The 17,604-nt window shown below is 35.1% G+C and overlaps 1 protein-coding gene across 1 annotated transcript in view; it reads left to right on the top strand.

The window, feature by feature from the left end:
• Rpn9 (regulatory particle non-ATPase 9) overlaps positions 1 to 17,604 on the top strand; it is a 230,242-nt gene that overhangs the window by 143,966 nt on the left and 68,672 nt on the right. Inside the window, exon 9 of the mRNA XM_090388956.1 lies at positions 10,616 to 10,741. Within this exon, the coding sequence (XP_090245082.1) occupies positions 10,616 to 10,741 (126 nt within the window). The remainder of the gene's footprint in view (positions 1 to 10,615; positions 10,742 to 17,604) is intronic.

The following is a 17,604-nucleotide window of genomic DNA, read 5'->3' as shown; positions in this document are numbered from 1 at the left end:
GAAAAGAGGAGATTCCAAATTACCAAGTCTCTGACAGGGAACATCGGAATGAACATATGCAGAAGTACCGCCTTTGAGATGAAAGGAATCATACAGCAAATAATTTGTGCAACTGAGATGAGCAGTAGTTGAATCAACCGATAACTGAAATTCTGTCAGGAAAAAGTACATGGGGTTTGGCAGACTGCAAGTGGAAATGGACATCGTTGAGATTAGAATTGAGACCCCGTATATTTGTCAAATGAACTAGGAAGTGTTTGAGAGGGTTAGATATTTTTGCAGATAAGCTTATTCTATTAATTTGACAATTCATGGTGTATTCAATAGTAAGAAAAAGTTGGGGGGCATGCTGTATGAAGTAATGAAATTTTTGGATATGGTGTACACATGGTAAGAATATACCTAGATCCTTGATATAACGTGGCCTCGACAATGTCCCCCACATACACACTACTTGGACTTCCTCCAGTCACTATCTGGCAGAGTACAGGTAGCAAGTTTATACACTAGCTGATCTGGAAGCCTCCTAAAGAGTTTTCAATAGAGTTACTACTATTATTTTGTTGACAGACATTTCTCAATTCACTGCAGGGAAGGCTTTAAAATAGATATTAAAAATGTGGACGACTAAAGATGCAGTGCTGGAAAGCCTGGAACTAGACAAACATTTGGAGTGATTAGATTGTTAAAATGGGAAGCTGGTTTTTTTTTTTTTTTTTTGTTGGCTGATGCTATATAAGCTTGCTTTCTTGCATCATATGCCTCAGCTATTGCTAATGATTCATCATCTGTCTCTATTAACACTTTTGCTGCTGGCTTTTCTGATGACAGTTTCAATGTGGGGCTGAAATCCTCAGCATTGATTCAATCTAATTGGAAAGGGCTCAAACATTTTTGGGATTTCTTCTCACTATGACTGAATTAATCAGTCTTTTATTCATTAATTCATTATTAATCAGTCTTTTATTCATTAATTCATTATTAATCAGTCTTTTTTCATTAATTCATTAATTTTTATTCATTAATATCCAATTCCGATAGACTTCATAATAGATACTTCAATACACTTGAATTTGTTCTGTAACTCCCCCATTCTTTTTCAAACTAGTCCAAACACTTGCTGCAACCAGCCCTGCATCCAGTCATTATTCAAGTCCAAACTCACAGAACTAATTCTGAATTCATCATTTATCCCTTCTACTTCTGTTTTTTGGAAAAACCTGATTTGACATGTATTTTTTTTTGAAAATTGCAATCTGCAGATTTCTTGACCTTTAATGTATGCATGGTTCTAATGCCTTTTGTGTTAGGAGGTTTCATTAAAAAAAAATAATAAATAAATAAAAAATAAACCATACTTCACCTCAAAGATTGAAATATGATCTTGTCGAGAAATCCGAGTGGCAGGAGTAAGCTACTTTTGCAAGAAATAAGAAATTAAGGTGACTGAGTTTTATAAGGATTGAAGTTTTCTTTATCCCAGTGATGAATTGTCTGGATTAGCATTAGTAGTGGCAAATGATGCAAGAAAGCTCACTTATATAGCATCAAAATCAATTGTTTTTTATTGATGCTGTATAAGCAAGAAAGCTTGTTAATATAGAATAAATAAAAAAAAAATAAAAAAAAAAATAATGAATGAAAGAAAAAAGAAGACACTTCACTTCCATTTGTCATGGAAGCTTTCAACTTCCATGACAAATGGAAGTTTATTCTAGCAAACAATCAACCACCCAATGGCTAAAGGCAAACTTCTACACATCTTTTCTGCAACCATCCTTCCTTAATTTGAATTTGTGTCCCCTTGCGTGTAGTCTGAGCAAGAGGAAGAATCCCAACATTGAGCTTGCACAATCCATTTGAACACATCAACCAGATCACCTCACAGGTGTGGGCTAGGCATTGCCATTATACAATGGAATAATCACCTCCTTAACCTTGTTAGCAAAATTCTTGTATATCATTGACAAAACTGAGCTGTTCTGGCAGCCTGTTTGCACTGCCCAGAGAACTTCATATCTGACTGCACAGTTATCCCCAGGTCTTTTTCATTTTCCACTAACCTGAGTGTTGTACTACACAGTTGGTACATTACTCTGGGGTTACTGCTAGCCATTTGCAGTAATTTGTATTTTTCAATGCTAAATTTCAATTGCCATTTCCAGCACATCTATGTAACCTTTCTAGATCCTCTTTAATGACAGACAGTAGCATACTGTTATTAACCACCTTGCAAACCATGGTATCATCTGCAAACTTGAACATTAGCCTGTTATGCCTTCATCAGTATCATTGATAAATATAAAAACAACAATGGTCCCTACTCCAAAGGACTCCACTGATAACTTTAGTCCATGAAGAGCAGTGTCCATTGATTAATACTCCTTGTCTTCTACTCAACTACCTTTTATCCATTGTTGTAACTTGCCCATAATGCTCCAATTTGTACAGCAGTCTTCCATGTGCAGCAGTATCAAAAGCTTTCCTGTAATCTTAAGTGTATGATATAAAAGTTATTTTTTGCATCCAGTTCCTCTGCGGCCACATTGTAGTATCCAGTCAGATTTGTCAGACAAATTTTTTATCTTAACAAATCCATTTTGTTTCCGAAGTATAATTGCAGCCTTGTCTAGATGATCCTATCTTCTTTTATCAGTGACTCCATTATTTTCCCTTAAATTAAGTTAAACTAACATGTCTGTAATTACTCATGTCATCCTTTGTGAATTGGGGATACGTTCACACATCTCTAGTCCTCAGGGACCTTTCCTGCATCTAAGAATGCTCATGATTTGGGGGCTTAGTGTCAGACAACATTAACTACAAAATTACGTTTTTCTCTTGAGACAACTTTAGTTTAATTTTATACAAATAACAATGTATATCATGTCATAGAAATATGTTTCTTCTGTAGTTTACAAGTTAGCCTGGGCTGTAAGCACATTTCTGGTAAACCAAGAAAATGTTAAATGACTTTTTCTTGGTTAATTACAAAAATGTTTTTTTACAAAATGATTTTGTAGTTAACATTGTTTGACACTAAACCCTCGAATTATGGCTAAGGATTTGCTTACTTCCTTCACTGCATGCACCTCTTTATATAATTGGATAGATTCCCTCCACCCCCGGTTCCTTTCTTATGCTTAACTTCAGCAATTTCTCTTCCACATTCCTCTCAATTATTACACAATCATTAACTCTTTGTTAGAGTTTAATAAACTTCTGGCTTCCCCTTTCCCAAAGAATGCCTCGCATGAATGTAGATGCAAAATGCTTAGTCAGTTTGTCAGCAACCTGAGCCATGGTCATCAAAAGTCAAACCATCTATATCAAATGGACCAATTTGATTCATCCCTTTCCTTATAGTGTTTACCTAAGTAAAGAAGTTTTTGTCGTTTTTCTTTTCATGCTCTGCTAAAGATTTCTCATAATCTGCCTTCACTTGCCTAACATCCTTTCTGACTTGATTACTGACTATTTTAATTTATATGCATTCCATGCATTTTTGTTCTCTGCCATGAGTCTCATCAGTTCATTTGACATCTATTTAGGCCTATACCTTAAAGTATTTCTTGGTTGGCAGGTATGAGAAGCCTGTACTTTCTATGATTATTAATTCCTTCAATGCTTCCCATTTAGAATTTGCTGATGGGAACATCATCAGTTGGTCCCACTGTACAGAATTTAAACTGCCTAAGACCACTGTAGTCACCTTTATGAAAGCAAAAACCCTTCCCTTTACCATTTATGGTAGTTACATCATTAAGTAACTTCCAAATCTATATACTGTGATCGCTACCACCTTTTATCTGCAGATTCTTAATGCAAGAATAATTATTGCTGATAATCAGATCAAGAGTATTACCTTCCTCTTGTGGCATCTCTAAAATGATGCTGTATAAACCATTCCAATAAATCCACAAAAGTCTTACTAGTCTGAGAGTGACCATCCCACAAGTTCCAGTCAATATGTGGGAAGTTAAAAATATCCCCATTATAAGATATGCTGATTTACTGGCCTACTGTATTTCTTTGTACAGTTGTTCATTGTACTCATGAGCCATTAGGCCTATAACAGACTCTTACTTTCATTTTTGCTTTCCCAGTGCTTATATCACACCAAACTGACTCAACATTGCACTGGTCACCCATGTCAGCTGGATGCCCTGCCTTTGATTTAATTAATTAAGAGCAAACCCCACCTTCCTATTCTGTCTATCCTTTTTATATACATTGTACTCCCCATATTCAAATTCTGCATCCCTTATATCTGAGTGACACCAGCACTTCAAATTCATCAAATTTGTTTGCTATGCTCCTAGCACTGGTCTATGTGCAAGTATACATGCATCTGTTCTTACCCTTAGTTACACCGACACAGTGCACGGACATGTATTTACTTGTTTCTTGATGACTCCCAGCAGTCCTTGAAATCCCCACATCTTGCTTTCCAGGCTGCTGCTCATTCTAATAGAAGCAATGCAAGAATCACTTTCACCTCTTCTTGCAGCTATTATTAATCTTTTAGCCTGTGTATTTCCCAAGCTAGCAGTTTTCTGGCCTGGTTTAGTCTTAGATGCTAATGTGCCATAAAATCCTAAAACAAACAACCAAAATCTGGCTCACTTAACACTGCTTCAGTAGCATCAGAAATTATTCTTGCACTGTTTCTATTTAAATATATCCCATTCCTGTAGAAGCAGTGTCTCCTGTTATCTCCAAATCAGCATTTGATAATTGGCGATGGGATATTGAAGAAGTTGATGCTGTTTGTGCAATATATAGTGGTTTGTCATACTGGATGGTGATAATGTGCTGTCATCAGGAAAACTATGGATAGGATTTTCAGTCAGTAGAGAGAAAATAAGGGCTGAAAAGAACTGAACTTGGGGAAGAGCAGCATTAGCTGAGGAGTAAGAAGACAACAACATCCACCATTGCCTGCCTTGAGTATTCAGAGAAATAATTGGATACCCTGTTGAAAAAAGTAGGCTGAAGAAAGAGCAACTGCTTGAGTTTCACCCAATTTTTCCATAAAATTTGTTAAAATTGAGTATCACAAGCTAAATACATTACCAGTGGATCAACATTGGTAGAATCCTTATTTGACAGTCATTGAAATGATAGGTTTTTAGATAGCTTAATAGTTGGCAGTTGTTGGATTTCTCCATTACTTCAGAAAGAATAGTAATAAGGGCAATGGAATGATAATTTACAGGGAGGAAATTTTCATCCAGGATATTAGAAATTTCCAAGCAGAAGGAAAAATAACACTGGAATAAGTAAAAAAAAAAAAAAAAAAAAGTGACACAGAACAGGAGCAATTTCAGCAGCACAAGTTTTGAGTACTAACTGATATGCTATCAGGACACGGAACTTTCTTGGCATGAAGATTGTTCAGAATTCTAACATTCTTCTGTGAGAAGACCATTAGCATTAGTAGAGGCATATGATGCAAGAAAGCAAGCTTATTCAGCATCAGCCAAAAAAAAAAAACAAAAAAAAAAACACAACCACTACTCCCATTTCACCCCTCCATTCGTTCGAAATACCTGTCCAGCTGAGCCTTAAATTTGTTTAGGCTATCAACTTGTGGAAGGAGGTAATTTACCAAGATCATCAATACAAGAGTTAGAAGAAGGATAGTAAGATGGTAGTAAGTTTTTTTTTTATTAGCCAATGTAGGTAGCATAGTTGGTATAATCACCCTACCAATGCTGGGTGGAAAAGATCTTAGTGCAAATCTCATCAATGATGGAGGAATTTTTAGGGCCTCTGTAGCTGAGTGGACAAGCATGAGGGTACAGAAGTGCACATGCTTTGAGTGACTGTGGTTCAAGCACATGATTACAAAATATAGTATAATGTTCTAGTATTCTCTGTATCTCGTGAACTCCTCTGACCTGTCGTTATTCTGGAGAATAAATGAAAAATTTATTTTGAGACTGACATAAGTGGTAAGTGGGAGGTTACATAATTACACATGCTTTGACTGACTGTCATATGTGCCTGTGTGATTACTAAATATGGTATTGTTTTTTTTTGTATTCTTCCTATCTTGTTAATTACTCGTACTTTGTGGTTGTCCCACAGCAAAACAAAATTTATTTTTTCATTAGTTTGAGGATGCTGTAGAACCATGTTGTAAAAGAAGGGAGTATAGATAGAAAGAAGTTATGGTTAGCTTTGGCATGATACTAAAATGCTTGACTTGTCCCAAGAAACAAGTTTTCTACTCTTAAAAATCCTGTTCACAATCAAGATTGGATTGATTTAGATTGTTTTATTATTAAGTTAATTTTATTAATTTAATAAGTGACCAATTTCAAATATCATACAGTAATATGTATGATATCTTAAAAATGAGTCTTAATTACTTTTAAAATACTTAATCAAACATAATGTATTACATACGTTCTCTTTCCTTAGAAATTTTTGCCAGTTGAAGAGCTTTTCTTATAGTTGATTTTTGCTTTTCCCTCTTAAGAAACCAGCATCACTTTCCATCTTGAATATGTCGTGATGAAAGCTTTTCCCCTGCTCTTCACCTATATCTCCCAATTTTTAGGTGAGTCAGTGAGATGGGAATGAAGAATATGAATTTTCATATACAATTTGCAGCATTCATAGCTTTATAACCTTGCATTGTCTTCTTTCCTCCTCCTTCCAATAAATTGGCATTAGCAGTGGCAAATGATGCAAGAAAACAAAACTTATACAGTATCAGCAAAAAAAAAAAAAAAAAACACCATTTCTCATTTCATCTATTCATTCCTCAATAGTTTGTCTAATTTTTCCTTGAATCTCTTTAAGTTATCAACTTCCACAATTACAGAAGAAAGATTATTCTAACAAGCAATTAACCACTCTGGCTAAAGGCAAACTTCTGCACATCTATTCTGCAACCATCCTTCCTCAATTTGAATTTGTCCCCTCGTGTATAGTCTAAACAAGAGGAAGAATCCCATCAGCATTGAGCTTGCTCAATCCATTCAAAGCCTTAATACCTCAGTCAGATCACCTTACATGTGCCTAGTCTCCAGATGCTTCAATTTGCAGAAATAAGGCCTTTCTTGGTAAGAACACCCCTTTGTTCCCTTCATCAATCTTATTGCCCTCCTCTGTTCTCGTTCCAGCAGCTCCACATCCTTCCTTCCTAAAATAAGTCCTACAGTTCTGTATGCAGTAATGTGTTCCAACCATTGCCTTATTAGCATTAGTTGAGGCATATGATGCAAGAAATCACACTTATATAGCATCAACCAAAAAAAGCCAAACAAATAAACAAAAAAAAAAAAAAAAAAACGCTTTCCATTTCACCCATCTGGTCACTCCAAATGTTTGTCTAGTTCAGCCTTAAATTTTTATTTAAGCTATTAACTTCCACAACAACAGATGGAAGTCTGTTCCAGCAATCAATTACCCGCTGGCTAAAGGCAAACTTCCGTACATCTATTCTACAACTGTCTTTCCTCAATTTGAATCTGTGTCCCCTCAGGTTCTTAATCTGAGCAAGCGGAAGTATTGTGCTCAAACCATTCAAGGAATTATACACCTGAATTAGATCACCTTGCAGGTGCTTAGTCTCCAGATGCTGCAACTTGCAGAACTTAAGCTTTTCTTTGTAAGCACACCCCTTTGTTCCTCTCACCAATCTTGTTGCCCTTCTCTGTACTCGTTCTACTCTACATCCTTCCTAAAATGAGGCATCCAGACCTGTATGCAGGTCTGGATGCCTCAGTCCACTCAAGGTGTGGACTGACCATTGCCTTATACAAAGGGATAATCACCTCCTTATCCCTGCTGGCAGAATTCTTGTATATCATTGACAAAACCCCATCAGCTGTCCTGGCAGCCTGTCTGCATTGCCCAGAAAACTTCATATCTGACTGCTCATTTATCACCAGGTCTTTTTCATTTTCAACTACTCTTAATAATAATAATAAAATTCTTTAATAAGTTAAATCTTATACATTTGTAATTCCATGCACAGATAATCAGAGGAACTTACCAAAGGTTGGCTGTACAAGTGACCAAGCACAGAAATACATAGTTAAGCCACAAAATAAAAACAAAAAAAACAAAACGGAAATACAAAGTTAAAAACACAATATCAGAATAGAGAATTAATCATAATTAAAACAAACGACTACAAATTCGGCATAATATAAAATCACATCAGCATACCAGGATCGGCACCTGCACACCTGTCCTTTACATACTGTAAGATAGACCAAGATGTCATTACGATATGACCTGTCACTAGACCATAGATCAGTACCATGTTGAGCAAGTGGAGAGTTCCAAAGTCACATTTGGGAAGTACCTACCAAAACTGTAACCTCTGGAGCCTTGAGCACAAGGAGAGGGGTACTGCAGAGGTGCCTTCCCGGCAAACACTAGCCAACCATGTTCTACATGTTCATGTGATCATGCTATTATGAACACAGATGAAGGAATGCCTTTATTTTCCACACATGGGTTCTATGGACTGTGGGCGTGTATTGCAGGTTGGAGCATAGTGCAGAGTTGGATGTCATGTAGATTTATTGAGATTACAAGTTGGCCCACTTCAGCACCCAGAATTCTAGACCCCATAATTTCTTGAGGCTTGTGGGAGGTGTGGCAGACCACACTTCCACGGCATAGGAGAGCATGCTACTGAAGTATGTTGCGAGACATTTATTATTTGTTTATTGTGAGTTTTGCACAAATCTATTTTCGTTCCCCAGAAGACTCAAGGCTTTGGAATACTGGGCTTGGATTTGTTGTATATAGGTGAGGTTGGCACCAAGGATTACACATAGGAATTTTACACTGTCAGTGGGAGTCAGAACTTTTCATGCTAATTCCGGAAGTAAAATATCAGCAGACATCTTCTGAATTGGAGAAAAGATGAGATAACTTGACTTCTCTGGATTAACCGACAGGCCAAAAAATTTGGCATACTCACAGAATGTATTAAGGTAGTTTACAGGTTTTGAGGAGGTTTGTCTTGCTTGTGGATCAACAACGTGGGGTTTGCATGGTGAGTAACACACAATATCATCAGTATATGACAAGAATGCTGGAACTGGATCGATAAGTAGAACAAATATTGCAGCCAATAGCAGGCCTTATAGATAAAGCAAAGAGGAGTGTGATTTGGACTGAGTTGAATGCAGATTTCATGTCCAGAAATATGGTGTGGAGATCTTCATTGTCATTTCAGGTGTGAAGTATTTTCTGCGATATGGACTGTAGATAAGGACTGCAACATCATTATAAATGCACTTTTCATGGCATTTCAGGAAGGAGAGGCAATTGATATTGGCTTGAAGTGTGCAGGTTTTTCCCATGAGGCTTTTTGAAATTGCCCTGATTCTGTAAGTCAGCCAGCTTGCAGACACCCATGCATTTTTGAGTACTTTGTTGTTAAGGTGGGTGAGCTCTCTGCTGAAGAAATAGGAAGCAATTTTGAGACTGACTTATTTTGAGACTTATCAATGTTAAACTGCAATTGCCATTTCTCAGCCCATTTGCCTAACTTTTCTAGGTCCTGTTGCAATAGTATACTGTCATTAACCACCCTGCCAATCTTTGTATCATCTGCAAACTTGGACATTAAGCCTGATATGCCCTCATCAATATCATTGATAAATATAGCGGAGAACTCGCTGAATCCAAGGATGTTCATTGATAATTATGAGAGCATCCTTGGATTCAGGGAAGTCCCTGCAGACTGCAGATTTGCCAATGTATCCCCAATTCACAAATCAATGAGTAATTACAGACCTGTTAGTTTAACTTCTGTTCAATGGAAAAATAATGGAGTCACTGGCTAAAGAAGTAATGCAGGATCATCTAGATTAGGCTGCAATTATACTTCAGGCACAGCATGGGTTTGTTAAGGGGAAGTCTTGTCTGACCAATTTGATTGGATTCTATGATGTGGTCACAAAGGAATTGGATGCAAAAAATAATTTTGATATCATATACTTGGATTTCAGGAAAGCTTTTGATACTGTTGCTACAAAAGTTTGTTATACAAATTGGAGCAATGTGGCATTAACGGCAAGTTGCTTCTGTAGATGAAGGGATGGTTGAGTGGGAGAAGGCAGTGATAATCAATGGACATTGCTCTTCATGGACTAATGTTATTAGTGGAGTTTGGTTGAGCCCATTAGCAAGAAATAGGCTCAAAACATAGAAAGCCACATTGTTCATATTATTTCCAGAAAGATTATGTAAATATTTTTGTATTGTGTTATTGGAAGTTTAACATGTAAATGTTATTGGAATTAATTTAACATGTAAATGTTAAACTTCCAGTGTTTAAATGTAAATGTTTAACATGATCAATATTTATTTTATATTTTTGAAATTAAAATTTCTTGACTGTTTTTAGTATTCTGTTCATTTTGCTTGTTTATATCAGTAGTAATAGATTAAGTTGACAAGTCAAGGAGGTTTATTTCATGATATATTACTGAAAATTTGCAGCTGAAGTTATTTTATGTTTTTGATAGTTGTGATTTCCTTTATCTTATAGATAAGATGATTTTAAGTGTTCAAATTTATTGATGGAACATTTATTTAAATCTTGTAATGCAGCTGTAATTTTTTTTATTTTTAGTTGGCCCATGCTATTTTAAATTCGATTAAGGAAACTGACAAGCAATGGGTTATTGACTTATTGTATGCATTCAACAGTGGTAGTTTAGCTCGTTATGAGGAGTTAAGACCATATTGGAAAAATCAAGTAAGGATTTATAGACTGCCCATTGATCAGTTTCTTTTATGGTTAACTTAAAATGCCCTTAAGTTATTTGTTAAAAGAATTATAATCTGATTAGTTAACATTTAAAACACAACCAAGCTCCCCTCTAGCTGCATAGCTATGCAGTGGTTTTGACAGTCTTGCACACTAAATTTATCATGTACACACACTACATTCTGGAATGCAATCACATTGCTGCACACAGGTCACCTGTGTGCACCCTGCCAGCAACCAACATCAAGGAACATTTATTTAAATCTTGTAATGCAGCTGTAATTTTTTTTATTTTTAGTTGGCCCATGCTATTTTAAATTCGATTAAGGAAACTGACAAGCAATGGGTTATTGACTTATTGTATGCATTCAACAGTGGTAGTTTAACTCGTTATGAGGAGTTAAGACCATATTGGAAAAATCAAGTAAGGATTTATAGACTGCCCATTGATCAGTTTCTTTTATGGTTAACTTAAAATGCCCTTAAGTTATTTGTTAAAAGAATTATAATCTGATTAGTTAACATTTAAAACACAACCAAGCTCTCCTCTAGCTGCATAGCTATGCAGTGGTTTTGACAGTCTTGCACACTAAATTTATCATGTACACACACTACATTCTGGAATGCGATCACATTGCTCCACACAGGTCACCTGTGTGCACCCTGCCAGCAACTCCTCATGAAAGTTTTGTGTGGAATATAAACTGGAATATAAATTATGCTTTGTCTGTTAGGAAAACTTGGAAGAACCGCAGCACAAACAATCCCAAAGTTTTATTTTCATTTTTTGGGAAAATGTACCTCCTAATAACCCTCACCAATAACAGATCGTATTCCCTTGTCTTATGGAGGAGGAATCTATATCAGGAATCATCTACCTCAAGTATTATTGAAATTAAAAATGAATGATTTTTTTTCATATACATATGTGTGAGTTTTAATTGTTTTCTAATTTTTATTTACTTATTTTTCATATAAAATAAATTTTATTTGTAAACTTCAATAAAAAAATTGCAGGTGGAAATGTTCTTTTATATATTGTGATTTTTCTGTATGTAATTTTATTTCATAATGCATATATGCTTATATAAAACATAGAATTGTCAGTAAAATTAGATTTTTGTAAAATACATCTGTAAAAATATTTATCAGATAGAGATGGTCAAAGGAAAGATTCATATGTATATTCTATCCTTAGTTTTTATTAAAAACTTCAATAATTTTTCTGCTTAATATTTTGTATTAAATAGTCTTTAGTAATTTTATTTTAAAACCCAACAAGCTTGAAAGTTGAAAGTATATATGTTTTTATAGTACTGGGAATAAGGACTACTAGTCTTCAAGTCTAAGGGATAGTCTTGACTCGAGACTCTAGACTGCATTTTTTTTTTGCAATTTTTATCTATTATGTAATTCGAGGATTACTGTTTTTTCCAAATGTTCACTCCATAATTTATAAATTTATTATGTAACACTATATCATAACACTAATAAATTTAAAAGTTGATAAATATATTACTGTTATGAAAACCATAGTTTTAATAACACTAAACAACTAATAATAATTTATATTTGTAAAATCTGTTTAATTAAGTCTGTGATTAAATCTTTTATTTTTTGTTCATGTGTAAAAATCAATGTTATAACAATCATTAATTATTTTTGTATGGTGACCAACTACTTATTCTGCATAGTGAGGTAAAAAAAAAAAAAAAATAGAGGGAACTATGAGCACAACTCAACTGAAATTTTTTTTGAAATGATTTGTGTCAGGAAAGCTACTTGCTTTACCATAGTCAGAATTATTTGCAAAATCACCAGTGAAATGAGGAATATTATAGTTAGCCATTTTTTACAAATATGAAACATGTCTTCTCATATTTCAGGAAACACACCTTGTCTGAGGTTCAGTGAACACCATTTTTAACAGTCTGCTACTTAGCTTAAAAGACTTGATAGAAGAATCAATTAATATTAAAGGTTTGAGAAAATAAGCAATTTGTAAAAATTGAATAACCTAAAAAGAAGAATGCTTTTCTGAAAAATGTATTACTCCTTTTTTTATGCAATAAAATACCTGGTTCAGAGACTTCAATTAATGTTGCTGATACATTAATTGAACTATATTTTCTCATAGTTATTATGTCATAAAAATTGACATTGCATTCTCTCACCTGATTGTTGTGAACAGATTATTTTGCAAGCCCTTCCAAAAGATAACTAAACAGTTATACAAACATTGAAAATGGAGGCGTGGAACCTTGACATTTATGCTTTCTAAGAATTGCACATCAGCAACATTTAAATATGTTACAATAACTGTTTCTGTAATCATGTTTTTTTTTTTTTACCTTAACAAAATACTTAAGTTAATTTGTAAATCAGTTTATTTTCCATCATTTTATTTTAATTATGAAGTGTTTTAACATACAAGAAATGAGAAGGCTGGTATTTCTTTTATTTGGCAATTCTGTCCACTTTAATAAAATTATTAATTGTAATCATTTTGTTTGTTTGGAAAGCAAATGGACCTTGGAAGTATCATCAAATTTGCTAATATTGGAATACATAACTATGTCTAACTTCATTTCAAAAGTTATTTTTCTTTTGTCTCCTTTTTGCTAGTTCTACAGAAATGGCTAATTAGCTCAGAAATAAAACAAGAATTGTGGCAATCAGAATGGGGCTCCAGCAGGTGTTTGGTATGTTTGAAGTAAAATGACAGTATTGCATAAAGTTTCCGGTAGAAGTAATGCTATTTCAAAACAGCTATGATATTACCAAACATATTATTAATACAATAGACATTTGTAATATAAATCTTGTATTTCAAGTTTTATATTTAATATTATTTCATAAATTTTTAAAAGGAAATCTATGTAGTTTTAATTTGGCTTATAAGACATTTTTGTATAAAAATTTTATAACTGGGAATTTAAAACTTAACACAAATTAATTTATTGGCCAAGACCAATATGTGTGTAGATAATGGCAAAAATTTTAAAATATCCATTCAAGCTGTTTAAGGAATAATTTGTGCTTCCTCTTCCAGATTATGCTGAGGAAGCAGCATTTATATCTGCAAAACTATTGTTTTGCAGACAATAAATCTGGTTACTTCTCTAGAGAAATAACCATTGATTACTGAAATAAATGGTGGTTTTTCATCGGATGCAGGCTTGGAGAGCTTTACTTCTAAATTATGATCATTTGGGTACCTGGTACAAGAGCATGCGTAAATGGTTGAAGAATTTTGAGCTCGTGGGAGTGGATAAGTTTATTGGAAATTTTTACTGTCTTTCTGATTAATTAACATATTAAATTGTTTGACAAATAGTTTAGCACATTTCCTTAGCTTATTTTTAAATTTAGCCAGTGATTTTGTCGAATTTCGACTTCTTATTTTATGGTGTTTTGGTGTGAATATAGTAACATGTAACTAGTAGTGCAGTGGAATAGTAGGGTTAAATTGTAATAAATAAATAACTTGAAGGTTTTAATCACTTGTTAAGCATATATTTTTTTATTTTAGCTAAGAAATTTTACTTCTTATTAGGGATATAAACTGCACTTGTAATAGATTAGCATAACGTGTATCTTCAACTTGATAGTATAAGGTATAACATTTAAACTTGATAATGTAGGTATAACTTGAAGAGTAGGATAGATGCCCTTAAAGGAATTAAAATGGAGGGCATCAAGTTCACAGCTGCCCAACTCAAAGCCAGAGCTCAGTAATCAACTTAGCCATAAGAAAGATAGTCAAACAGCACACAACACTCAACCTCAACAAGGAAACCACACTCACACAGATAGAAGAAACAAATACAGAAAGGTTACAACACTTGACTACAAGTCTGATGGACCTAGGTTCATCTGCTTTGTGTGAGCGAACACCTCTCCATTATGCTGGGAAATCAGTATAATAATAATAATACTAATAAATCGCAATTACTAAAATAATTTTAATAAGAAACTGTTAAAACAAAATGAATAATCCACTCCCAAACACTGCAAAACGAAGATATCTACTGATACTAGAAATAGAACTGAAGCTTGACAACAGCAATGGTGGTAAAACGAAAATTGAGTGCGACCACTAGAACAAAAATCTGCTTGGACACTAACATAAAAATTTATTTATGTTTCCAAGGGCACACAGTGAGTCACCTCACATCATGTCACTCAGAGAAGGGAGTACCCCCCCCCCCCCAGTGCCATTTGACCTTAAACATACTGTTCAGTGTAAACTGCAAAGTCAGTCATAGGAGACACATTACTACCATGCTACATTATATATGTGTTGTTCTCTTTGGGGAAAGCTGAAGCGAAATTAATTGCCACACTTCATCCTCTTCTTCAGATTTTGAAGAGGATCTAGAAAATAATTTTCTTATAGCCGCGAGAACAGAGGTGGATTAAAGATGAAATAGGCCCCCGGCCATATTTAATTTTGGGGTCCCTTTATTATACCTTTAATTTTTTTATCACTACTTCAGAAAATATTTACACTGAAAATGAAGCCCCCGGCCCTGGCCGGTTTGGCCGCTGTATCATTAATGCGACACTGACCAAGAAAACAAAAGGGAGTAGCATTGGATACACAACATAAACTGGAAGATAACAGAAAAAGAGAATTCCATCATTTACTGCAGGACTTAGAAGAAGAAGATAAATTGTTTTAACATGTACTTATGGATGAATAAAGTAGAATTTAATTTTCAATATAATCTAATTAAGGATGACATACAAGGGTAAAATACACAATTTCAAAATTCAGTCAGCAGTAAGGAAAAATTAGTTATGTTTAAGGAAAGTTGAAATACTGTAAGTTTAATTTGGAATAAGGATTTATTCGGTCACAATACAAAGCAAAGTTTTTTAAAATTAAATTTAATAACAAAAACAACTTCACAATGCTAAAAATTGGACTTGTTAGAAATTGTCATGAGTTGTACAAACTGAAATGATCAACTTGTTCCTCCTCTAAATTTGTAAATTGTAATACTGTTGGTCTATTTTCCTCCTTTAGCCATCTTTGAGCATCTATGTGACTGGACATGTTTCTATTATCATTTCGTCTATTTTCTTCTGTCGGCGCGACAGAAAACTCACGCCGTAAGAAATATTCTGCTCGAACAGAAAACTGCAATCTCGTGAGGACGTGAATCAGCCTTGAAGGCCAGCGCGTTATCTTGTGACTACAGCCATTAACAACAGTTTGTCTCTGACCAATAAACAAAATGGGAAATATAGCTCTCCCTCCCTCTCTCCCATACATTTGATGTTTGACTTGTTTCCATGTAACCTCACAGGAGGTGACAATAGTGTGATTCCACCCTAAGCCACATTGCTGACTGCTCGAGTTAACGAAGTATTTCATCAACAACTTGTTTCATATACTAATTCTAGATTTCTAGAATTATCTTTGTGAGGAAATAGTTTCTTTAAAGACCCCCTAAAATAATCTTACTTGACCCCCTGTGGCTTTATTAGAAATTAGCATTAGTAGAGGCACATGATGCAAGAAAGCAAGCTTATTCAGCATCAGCCAAAAAAAAAAAAAAAAAAAAAAAAACACAACCACTACTCCCATTTCACCCCTCCGTTCGTTCGAAATACCTGTCCAGCTGAGCCTTAAATTTGTTTAGGCTATCAACTTCAACAACAAGTGATGGAAGTCTATTCCACAAACCAACTGCCCGCTGGCTAAAGGCAAATTTCCGCACATCTATCTGACATCAGTCCTTCCTCAATTTGAATTTATGCCCTCTCAGGTGATTATTCTGAGGAAGAGGAAGAATCCCATCGGCATTGAGCATGCTCAAGCCATTCAAACCCTTATACACCTCTATCAGATCATCTCGCCGATGCCTAGTCTCCAGACTCTGTAATTTGCAAAACTTAAGCCTTTCTTCGTAAGAGCAACCCTTTATTCCATTTACTAATCTTGTTGCCCTTCTCTGTACTCGTTCCAGCAGCTCTACATCCTTCTTGAAATGAGGCCTCCAGACCTGTATACAATACTCAAGGTGTGGCCTGACCAATGCCTTATACAAGGGAATAATCACATCCCTATCCCTGCTAGAAAAATTCCTGTATATCATTACAAGACACCATGAGCTACTCTTGCAGCTCGTCTGCACTGCTCAGAGAACTTCATATCTGCCTGCACGATTACCCCCAGGTCCTTTTCATTCTCTACCACTGTCAGCGTAGTACCACAGAGTTGATACGTTGATCTGGGGTTACTGTTTCCCATATGTAGTACTTTACATTTATCAATGTTAAACTTCATTTTCCACCTCTCAGCCCATCTGCTCAACCTTTCCAGATCCTATTGCAGCAGCATGCAGCAACTGATGTTATGCAGCAGCATAACATCAGTAGTGTCCTTAACAACCCTGCCAACCTTTGTATCATCTGCAAACTTGGACATTAAGCTTGGTATACCATCATCAATATCATTTATAAATACAGAAAACAACAATGGACCCAACACTGAACCCTGAGGAACTCCACTAATAACATTAGTCCACGTTGAGCAGTGTCCATTGATTACCACTCTCTGTCTTCTGCCACTCAACCATCCCTTTATCCATAGCAGCAATTTGCCTCCAATGTATAGAATTTAATTGGTCCCATTGTATAGAATTTAAATACTGTCTCAGACCATCATAGTTGCCTTTACGAAAGCAAAAACCCTTCCCTTTACCACTGATGGTAGTTACCTCCTTGAGTAAATCCCACTTCAGCACACTGTGATCACTGCCACCTAGTGGTTCCTTTATCTGCAGATTCTTAATGCATGAAGAATCACTACTGATAATCAGATCAAGAGTATTACTCCC

This window comes from Mastigoproctus giganteus, chromosome 14, assembly GCF_048544385.1.
Source record: "Mastigoproctus giganteus isolate SK-2022 chromosome 14, ASM4854438v1, whole genome shotgun sequence".
NCBI classification, from domain to species: Eukaryota; Metazoa; Arthropoda; class Arachnida; order Uropygi; family Thelyphonidae; genus Mastigoproctus; species Mastigoproctus giganteus.
The sequence above is the reverse complement of the archived record's forward strand: the minus strand, read 5'-3'. Positions and strand labels throughout refer to the sequence as shown.